Source organism: Phaethon lepturus, unplaced genomic scaffold, assembly GCF_000687285.1.
Source record: "Phaethon lepturus isolate BGI_N335 unplaced genomic scaffold, ASM68728v1 scaffold6529, whole genome shotgun sequence".
NCBI lineage: Eukaryota > Metazoa > Chordata > Aves > Phaethontiformes > Phaethontidae > Phaethon > Phaethon lepturus.
In genome coordinates this window covers 36,091-46,896 of record NW_010564079.1, presented here as the reverse complement: position 1 = coordinate 46,896, position 10,806 = coordinate 36,091, and the positions used below count along the sequence as shown (strand labels likewise).

Below are 10,806 nucleotides of genomic sequence, written 5' to 3'. Positions count from 1 at the left end.
AACGTGATTCACAGAAAGACAGTAGAAGCATATATGTTGACGTGGAAAGGGATCTTGGATGAAAACTTAACTTGTTACACAAAAAGAACAACAGCCCTGTATATTACATCTCCCCCAGACAAAAAACAAACACCACTTAACCAAACAATCACATTGCAAGGTTAGAGGATTGCTCCGTTTATCAACAGGCTCTTTGAAAAGTATGCAGACTAAAAGCATATGAAGATACGCACACAAGAGGACAAACATGGGCTGCTTTTTCACCGAACAGAAGCTTGTTTTTAAGCCAGGTGGATGTAACAAGCCAGAGTTTATAAATAAATTAATAAATAACACCCCTAGAAAGCCAATCAACAGTCAGCAGATGGACTTAACTGTTTCAACAACAACAACAAAAAACAGCTGTTTGAAAAAGTGCTTTATACCCAGTTTGCACTAGTCGTTGCTGCAGGTTATTGATCTTTTACAGACAAACAGCCTACATTAATACATACTTGTGTCAGCCTGGCAATTTCTCCTGGAAAGCTTGACCCTCAGCGTGACCCATCTGCATGAGGCACTGAGTAACAAGCAGTGTTTCCTATGATCTAGTTTGACATACATATACCATTCCCATTTGCTAGATTGCTGAAGCCTCTTTTTTATACATTCTCTCTGTACAGAAAAGGAAATGTCATTGTTTGACCTGATAGATAACAGAAGTTAAAGAATTTGTAAAGCTGTTCATAGGACAACAGTTTAAATACATGCTGCATCTCAGGTAACTTGGAGTCTTTGGCTACCACGTTTTCATCTTGTATTGTGGTGAAAAACAGTGACAGGGTAGAGTTCCCTCCACATGCAAGACACTTCATTAACATTGCGTGTTAACTTCTAATTCTGATACTTTATCTGCTCAAAGTTACACATTCGAACAGCCTAAGCAACAATTTGGCATGCCAAGGTTGTTTAACATCCCTCAGTATCAACTGCAGTATATTAAGGCTGACTTCCTACATCTTAGAGTAATAAACGAATTCTAAAAATAGGTTGAAAGCCCAGATTTATTGAATGTGATGCTGGACTCAATAAAACATCTGTAAAGATTGAAGAATGAGGAACCACTTCAAAAAATTAAAACAGATCTTAAATGGCAAGGAGAATGGAACTAACATATGCCAAATAGCACCATTGCGTCTATTTCTAACTTTCTTTATAGGTGTTAGTACTGGCTAGTATGCAGGGCAAACCTTTAAACACACTTTTGTACCACAGACCTTCTCAAATAAATTTGAGGGTAGGGGTTGTCTGTGGGGTTTTTTGGTGGTGTTTTTTAACATTGGTACAAGAAATTATACAACTCCAAATGAAGCATATTAAAACTGAAATTAATGGAAGCTATGGGGCCATAAATTCTTACCCTGAGGAATCTTGATTCCTACAGAGTAAAAAAAAAATCTGAAACAGATCTACACAGCAACAGCTAAAAATTTGTGTCATCACTTGCACTATGTCTTTAAATCCTTGTCTTATTAAACATTAGTGAATGTACAAACGTGTCTATAGATGTACAACGTGCATTTCTGCCACCTGAGCTCAGAAACAGCAGTTCTAAGACAGTTGCATCTGAATTGGGAATCTTAACAGCCCAGTACTGGGACAAAACTTAAAACAACAAAAGCATATGAGCACATCAAGCTTTCTTGAGTACTGATAAGATTGAATTACTTTGCAAAGTTTATACTAGGAAACAAAAAATCACACTTACCAACAGTTAACTGGGGATGATCTAAAAAGATCACCAAGAATAATTTAAGAGAACACCAGACATGCCATTTAACTCAGAGGCACTGAAATATTTTGCATGAAACACATGGTAATGCAGATTTTTCCAGCGTGGGTGTTTGAGCTGATTAACAGAAAGACAAAATATATTCAGCTAGTTCTCCTTTTGCTACCATTTCCACTGTGTAAAACTAGACCTGTTCTATTGACTTAAATATTCCATATTTACATCAGTGGGAGACCACAATTTGCTCATAAAATAAAAATAGCCATCTACCAAATTAATAGAATTAGAGTCCTGTGGTAAAAAAAGTTCTACCAAAGAGCCTGATGCATTTCTAAACAGCAGCAAGGCTATTATTTAGAGTTACAGAGAAGTTCTCTCCCCCTGACATTACTTGCACTAAAATCCAGTCTAAAGAACATGTAATTCAATTAACATACAAGTGCCTGTATTTCCATTAGACTCGGGTATAATAGCAACTATATCTATCATATCCTGTTCCAAAACAGGAACAGGAAGGAAGCCTTCTCCCTCTCCACAACCCACACCATAACTTCATCAGGTAACCAGGAGTAGAATTCTGTTTTCAGTGTCCTGATACAAGGCAATGACTAAAAAGAAAAACACAGAAAGATATTATACGCACTTTTTGAAGATCCTTGCTGAAGTCTCATTGTGTTCCAGGAGGAGTCCACATGACTTACCTTTCCAGACCATTTTGAAACCCACACCCCTCTGTAAACACTTTTAAATCACCAGCCAGGCCTGACACTGGGAGGCTGGCTACTACATTGCCCATGCCACCTGCACTCATATCAAACCCCCATCTCTTCTCTGCATGGTTTCTAGCTGCCAACTCTAAAATGCAGCAAGGAATCCCCAATTACAGACATAGGAACTTGTCTTGCTGCCACTTCAGAGCCTGCTCAAAGACATTAGCAACAGCATAACAAGGACACTGCAACATTCTGGAGCTGTGAAGTCCAGCACTTCAGAAACAGAACAGACAGTATCAATAATCTCTTCAGAGATTTCCAGGACATTGACTTAAATGCAGCCCAACAAGTTTCGAAGTAGGATTTCTTTTACACAACAGGTTTATAACGTGCTGTGGTTAGCAAGTCTAAACTGAATGGCTGAACAAGTAGTGCGAGAATAGGAAACTGGGTGTCCAATTGACAAAAGCAAACCAAAACAAAAATGCAGAAAATCAGAGCCAAATCTTGTGGCTCCAATATGAAATGTGTCTTCTGGACCCAAAGGAGTCATTCTGGATTCCAAAACAACCCAAAACCAGACGTGGCATTACAGCCTATAAATCTGTGTCTGTAGTGCCCTTCTGATACTGTCCTTGTCAAAGAACAAATGCTAATAAGCCTCTCCAATACCCATTTGGGAGAACTATGCTGAGAGAAAGGGGACCAGAGTCCCTTCTGGTCTTAAAATTTACACACACAACGAACCGAATTATTGAGGCCTACCATTATGCTTAGTACAGCGCTCAGTGTTCTCCTTTATTCAGTGCCTTGGAGTGGGGAGGAAAAGGGGACTAACTGTCGCCTTAAATAACAATAGTGGGAAGAGAATAGAGCTGATCTGCTCGCTCAAGGCAGGAGCAAAGACCATATGAGGATGAGCAGAGGGAACGTCTGAAAGCTGATTATCTGCCCCTTACAGGAAGACTTATAGGTTTTGTTCAATTATTTTATGAGAGATCTTAAGAGTAATTGTCCAGGAAAAGAACATACAATGTTTTGAGATGAAGCTAATCAATATGCCAAGAAGCACAACACCGTTGTTGTATGTTCAGTTGACAACCTGCTTTTAACTGAACAGTGTAGGAAACAGTACCCTATTTTTCATCTTAGCATACAACTAGTAAGTCAGTAGAAGACAATCTAGAGCACTGCTCAGCAGTTTTACATGGATTCCATGTCTTTGTCACTGAGGTTTGAATGAAAATCTCAAAGCATAATTCAGTACACAAAACCTAACCATTTTGTACCTATGTAAGTATTACACAGAATACATTTAAGTCATTCTTCCTCTGAAACAGGAAATCCATTAGTATCAATTACCATCATTAGTCTGGTTGAGTTAGCTTTTAAAAAGAAGGAAAAAACCTCAACCCTAACACATAACAAATTGCGTATTTTCATTCTAACAAGGAAAAAAGATAACCTGCTGTATGCTTCAAAGAAGCTTTCCAGGAAACAAAGTTTGGCTTTGACACTGGAAAAGTTGTATTTTGATTGCTAGTAAAGCTAATTATGTGTTCTCTGTGTTCCCGTCTGTCAGAACTGACAGCTCACCAATCCAATGGAAACATCTACTTACGGTCATTACACTGGCTCCCAGAATACGAAGTCATGGAACAGTCACAGGTAAAGCCTTCCCATTGCTGATTACAGATGCCCTGATTCGCACAGGAATCTTCCTGGCAGGTAGTACTTGGTCCTGGAGAAAGGAAGACAAGAAAAGCATGAAATAAAGCTGAGAGATAATTTTAGTCAAGCCCACAAAAGCTCCAATTCATCATTACCATTACTATCAGCACCCTCATGCAGAAGAGGAAAAGCACTAACCAAACACTTTTCCACTCTTGGACATGCAACAAACTCAGATAAAAAGAGCACAAAGACAACTGTATGCTCCATGACAAAACAGCAAACACAGAGCAAAGAGGAAGAGTAAACAGCAACATATTCCCTCTTAAGCAGACTCAACTCATACATTCGGTGCTTGCTCAAAGAAATTTACTGTAAAATACGGTGTGATGCAAGGATAACAAACACTGCCAGGTTGTTGTGCTTCTCTGGAAGTTTGATTCCCTTGTAGAAATGCAGGCTAGGAAATGGACACATGAAAAATGCTTCATCCTACCCAAACCATCCTGATGTGTGGATTCAAACTGAGGTTTTGAAGACTCAGTTGGCAACAACTTTGTTTCATAGGTTCAGAAAAAACAAACAAAACAAAACAAAACAAAACAAACAAAACAAAACAAAAAAAAAAAAAAACCAACCCAACCACCATCAGAGACTCTGACCAGTCCCATTACACAGGTCCCTCTGGAAACATGTCAATAAAGTCCTCAGAAGGACATAACATTAGTCCATGACACCTCTCTATTCTGTATTGGTTTCCACAGCCTTTGGGGGAAGCCAAGAAGGAAGCAGCCACTACTAACAGAACAGCTTTTCATTGTTCTGTGGTTTGGAGCTAACAGTTTCTATCCTACTCAGATAAACCTTGCAAAGACACAACCCAAGCAAGAGGCAAAAATGTGATCTTTAGATAAGACAGACTCTGAATGACAGCTAGCATGTGATCCACAAGGAGGTAGCTGGATTCTGGATCACCTGAGAGCAAACGTGAAGCTGCAAGTCACAGATTATAAGAACATAAGTTTAGAAGTTACTTTCTGAGAAAGTATTTTATCTTCAGCATTCTAAACAAAGATATGCCACTCCTGTTGTGACGTATTTAAAGTGTACAATTATAGTTGACATACCTACTATTCTATATCTTGCACTTATTGGAAAAGAAGAAGAAACAAAAGAAATAGAGTAGAAGATCAACTGGCTAGGCAAACTGAGATCAGTTTGTTAACCACCTCCAGTGTAACTCAAAGGTCAATAGTATAAAGATAAAGCCACAACTGTTCTACCCATCCCAGCACCTTCCATCACAGTCTTTGTCAGCAACAGCAATTCTATGAGGCTCACCCTGCTCTTCATCACATCAGCACCACCATCCGTACTTCATAGATGAGATAGGAGACACTAAAGTGGAGATAGCATTTTCAAATGTTTTCAATGAAACCCTTCAACCTCCATCTGACACCACCCACACTGTTTTCACTGAGTCCTATAGTTATACAATGTCTTTGATTTTCAGACTGTGCATCTAGGCACTTCCACATTTAACAGCCTTTGTAGAACCCTTCTAACTGGAAGCCCCACATAGAACGGCAGAATGGTTTGGATTGGAAAGGACCTTTAAAGGTCATCTAGTCCACCCCCCCTGCAATGAGCAGGGACATCTTCAACTAGATCAGGCTGCTCAGAGCCCCATCCAACCTGACCTGGAATGTTGCCAGGGATGGGGCATTTACCACCTCTCTGGGCAACCTCTGCCAGGGTTTCACCACCCTCATGGTGAAAAATTTCTTCCTTATCACTAGTCTAAATCTGCTCTCTTTTAGTTTAAAACCATTACCCCTTTTCCTATTGCAACAGGCACTGCTATAAAAAGTCGGTCCCCATCTTTCTCAGAAGCCCCCTTTAAGTACTAGAAGGCTGCAATAAGGTATCCCCGGAGCCTTCTCTTCTCCAGGCTCTCAGCAACCCCAACTCTCTCAGTGTGTCCTCATAGGAGAGGTGTTCCATCCCTCCGATCATTTCTGTGGCTCTCCTCTGGACCCTCTCCAACAGGTCCATGTCTTCCTGTGCTGAAGGCTCCAGAGCTGGACGCAGTACCCCAGGTGGGGTCTCACCAGAGCGGAGTAGAGGGGCAGAATCCCCTCCCTTGACCTGCTGGTCACACTTCTTTTGATGCGGACCAGGACACAGCTGGCCTTCTGGGCTACGAGCACACATTCCGGGCCCATGTCCAGCTTTTCATCCACCAGTACCCCCAAGTCCTTCTCAGCAGGGCTGCTCTCAATCCCTTCATCCCCCAGCCTGTATTGATACTGTGGGTTACCCCTACCCAGGTGCACGACCTTGCACTTGGCCTTGTTAAACCTGATGAGGTTCACACAGGCCCACTTCTCGAGTCATGCCATGATCCTCCCAACAATTCGAAGACCAAGCCAGGAAGGGACTCATAGCTTTGGTGCAGGGCTCCTGTTCTTTCCACCAAATCATCTTTCCCCACTGCAAGAACAGAATGGGTGAATTTCAGTAGCTTTTTAGCTATTTGTTTCCTTACATCTCTCCTGCAATGAGAAGGAACATGTCGCTGTCAGTATAGAGAGAGTTTAACTGAACATTAACCAAAACCTGAGCTTCTTTTACGGTCTGTTACACTGTTGGGAAAAAAAAACCCAAAACCAAAAAACCACAACAAACCAAAACCCCAAAACCTTGAAGTAGAAGCATAAATGTAAATAACAAAAGCAGACAACAAAATCCCTGAACAAAAATTCACGTATTGAACCGACGCCGCAGCAGCAGCCACAGCATGTTACCATACTTAAAGGAAGTTGAGCAGCATTTTTCAACACTTTTCTCCTTCCCTCTGCCTCTTCTACCCACCCACCTGACTCTTATTTGCAGCTGTATGAATCCCAGTGGTCTCACTGGCACAATGTGAAGTTAACAGATCACTTCTAGGATTACAACAGTGCTGACAAACTATACAGTGTGGGCTGGTAGGCACATGTATGTACATGCTTCCCTCCTGCCTTTATATGTATAAAAGACATGGATATAACTATATAGATATACATGCATCAGGCTGCTGTCCAACACTTGCTTCAGACGTACTATGGCCCAGCAAAAGAAGGGATGACATTTAACAATCTGAAATAGAGTATTAGTTGTCACTTTGCCTAAAATGGAGGATAAGGAACAGGGAACCGATACCTCTCCTGCACGTTACTATTCCATTATCTAACCTCTAACCCTAAATATGAATGCCAATACTCCTAGAGGTATAAACAGACAAGTTAAATATATTTAAAAAATAAAAACAGAAAGCAATTGTGACTATGGAAACTTGCTACAGCATACTGTAAACACCCCTACATAGAAGCAAAGCAGAATAGCATTTTCAATGATGTTTCTCTTCTCTTCCTACACTCTTATGAGAGCACTCAGGTTAATCAGTAACTGGACTCGACAATGGGCATCATCTAATGGAGATATCCTTTGTCTAGATACCACAAGAAAAAGGACCAGAAGTCTACTCAAGGACTAAGACTGCATGAGGCCTAGTACCTGCGGCTTGAGGTGTTCACAGTGAGAGAGTCCACAGAGCCAAGGGACTTGAATTCATGACCAGTATTGTGGTTTCTGCATTGTATTTTACAGAAGCCAGCTGTGAAGATGGAAACAGTACTTTCAAAGGAGCCAGAAAAAAAAAAAAAAGAAAAAACCACACAATGATGAGGAATTTTGAAAGCCTGACAATACCACAAGGAAGCTTGAAGCCTGATCTGCCATCTTTAGAGTTGGTTGTGATGGCACAGCGTAGATCCTGGGTATTATGCTTTACCTCACTGCTTAGTACTATGGGCCATTGGCATAGTAAAAGGATCTTTGTCTCTGAGAGTTCATCTACTCCCTGCTGCTTACAGTCATTGCCTGGTGTCATAATCCTCCATCTGTGGCGACAGCATTTTGTTCAGAGCAACTAACAGGGATGTCACAGGTGATTAGGATTTTGGATTAGGGAACAAAGCAACTGAAGCACAGAAAGACTTATAAAACATGAAGATTGTGTTACAATGCACATATCTTTTAGTGTTAACGAAGAAGGAAAGAGAAGACAACAAACAATTTATATATACAGTAGGAGAACTGGTTCTAAAATACCAATGTCATCAGGGTTCAGATCTATTTTTAATCTCATTCCTTTGGCAACACTTACAGCATCTGAAAGTATTTAAAAGCAAAGTTTCAGAACTAATCTTCACGTAATAATCTGAGATACATCTGAAAAAAAATCATACTATACTTACTAATTAAAAAAATACACATGCTGACTAATTTTCTCCTTAAGTTTCTACCACCCTGGCAACACTTGCTATTTCTGTTGAGTGCTTTTTGTTCAAAGACCTTGTTTTTGTTGTCTGTTTGTAGCTGGGCTTGGTGCATTGTCTTCTTCATGCCACACGCACAGTGGAAAGTGGAGTGTGCAGTACATCTAGAATAAAAGTGGAGAAGTCTCCAGTGTAGAAAAGCATCCCTGCTAGCAGAAGCACGACTTGCTCCATCTCCTCCTGTCCAGATTAAGCCTACCAACAGAGGCAACTCCTCAGGAACATGAGATGGCGAAGCAGAATTCTTCAACAATGTCCATTTGATCTTTATTTCTACATCTCTAATTTTTACTGAAACAGCTCAGTATCTAAGGACTTGCAGGATCTGAGATCTTTTTGGGTCTCCCTCCCTGGGAAGGAGTTCAGTATTACACTTATCTTCCAAGTTACATAGCTAGATGTATGATTTATTAGTTTTACCTCTATGTATTTGAAGAAAATCACCTTAGAGTACAGTAGCCAGATCTCTCATACATATTCTGCTTGGAAAAAGTACTTTGTTGCCCTAACTATTTCTGGTACTTTCAGCAGTATGGTAGGCTTCTCTTTGCCCTGAAACTAAAAAAATTGAATTCTACTGCTCAGGATTGCTAAAACTGCCACGTTTCATTCCACAGGTGGGTGCATTTCACTGGCAAAAGAAGTCATTCACACTGTGTCATTTCAAAGCTCTTTACAGCAAAAGGAACTTTAGGAATAAGACAGTATTTGTTTATCATTCTTCTGAGTTACATGAGGAATTTGGTTTCTTTATACAACAGCTGCAGGATTATAACACAGCTACTTCATGCTTTGATCATAACTAGCAATAAGCATTAAGCTAAGCACATCATTCTTGGTCTTGCACATAACACCTTCCTTCACACATCGAAAATTCACTTCTATTGAAAAGAAAATACCATTTGTGTTAATGTTATTTTCTCAGTAAGATGAAGTTCTGCAACAGGCAGGTTTCAATGGCACCATAGGTCCATTTTCACTCTCCATCTCCTTAAGTGCTCCTATCTTTTTTCCTTGTAACTTCAAAGAGGTTAGGAAGAAATAGGAAAGTAACACACACAAGACATCTTTACTGTCTTTGCAGAGTAAGGTGCTGCTTTTGTCCTACAGCTCTTAAATTGCAAATGCCATCAAGCACTGAAATATCTTTACCACTACCAGTCAGACATTATGGATGGGCAATTTATACCTGTGATAAATGTACAGTCTACTTCTATCAGCACTCCTCTTTCATAACCAGTGATAATCTGCTTTTTTTAATTCAAAGTGCAGGCCCAGTACAGCACAGAGAGGCATCAAGTCTTGTAAACCATATGCATTAGGCACAATATAAACTTGTTCCAGGACTCACTGTTAGTGCAGGTTAAGCAGGAAATGAAATTAATCCAGCTAAGTGTTCCAATTTTAGAATAACTTGTAATTGGCTTTTTTTCCTGAGGAAGAAGTGAGCAAAATTGAGACTGAATCCCATGGAACCATCACTTCACTGAATGGACCACACCTCGTATGCTGCAGCTGTCAAATACCAATGGTGGCATGTTGACACGTACTTTACACAAAGTTAAGAAACTAAAGTGTAGTCAAGTTTCAAGGCACAATTCAAAAAGTTAGAACCTGTATTTTGAGTCACAGGTGGCAGAAAGCAGGAATATCAGAGTGACTTTAATTTAGCAAACTAGAACCAAAAAAACAAAGGGATTTTCAAGGATTGCAAGGCCAGCTCTTCAAGCTCTCTCAGTTCCAGATTTTGTTACGAACTCATTGTCCCTTTCATCACCTAAAAAAGGTTAGACATGTGGCAGGTTCCATATTTAAAGTTACCCATTGTCAGAAAAAAATCAAAACCCAGCATTCTGCAGTCCTCTGAAAATACAGCCATTTATTTCAGTGCATCAATAGAACCTGAACTCTTCATTCACCTGATGTCTGTTATGGCACCAAGTCTTCCTATTCCAAATATGGGGCTGGTCTAAAAATTTCAGGGACTGGGACTTGTTAAAACAACCAATATGCAAGTCTCTTACAGAAAGTACATTTACCTCAAGGTGACAGGAGGAGGGAATCAGCAGCAATTACAATTTACAGAGGACGGATCTAGAAGGTGGTGGGGGTTTTTTTCCCCTCCATGAAACCTGGCATATGCCTATCTTCCTTTCTCTTTTCACTCTGCCACTTACCATCTCTAAGCAACCTAAGAAGTCTTAAGCAAAGTGCTCATACACATGCTGGTGAGGGGGAAAAAAAAAAAAAACAAACAAAAAAACACCCT

The 10,806-nt window shown here is 40.2% G+C and overlaps 1 protein-coding gene across 1 annotated transcript in view; it reads right to left on the bottom strand.

Moving 5' to 3' along the window:
* Positions 1 to 2,472: 2,472 nt before the first annotated feature.
* Positions 2,473 to 10,806, bottom strand: part of LOC104626741 (neurexin-3-like) — a gene marked incomplete at both ends in the record, with an annotated part of 28,654 nt that continues 20,320 nt past the window's right edge. The window contains 2 exons of the mRNA XM_010294753.1: positions 2,473 to 2,626; positions 4,106 to 4,225. Coding sequence (XP_010293055.1) covers positions 2,473 to 2,626; positions 4,106 to 4,225 — 274 coding nt within the window. The remainder of the gene's footprint in view (positions 2,627 to 4,105; positions 4,226 to 10,806) is intronic.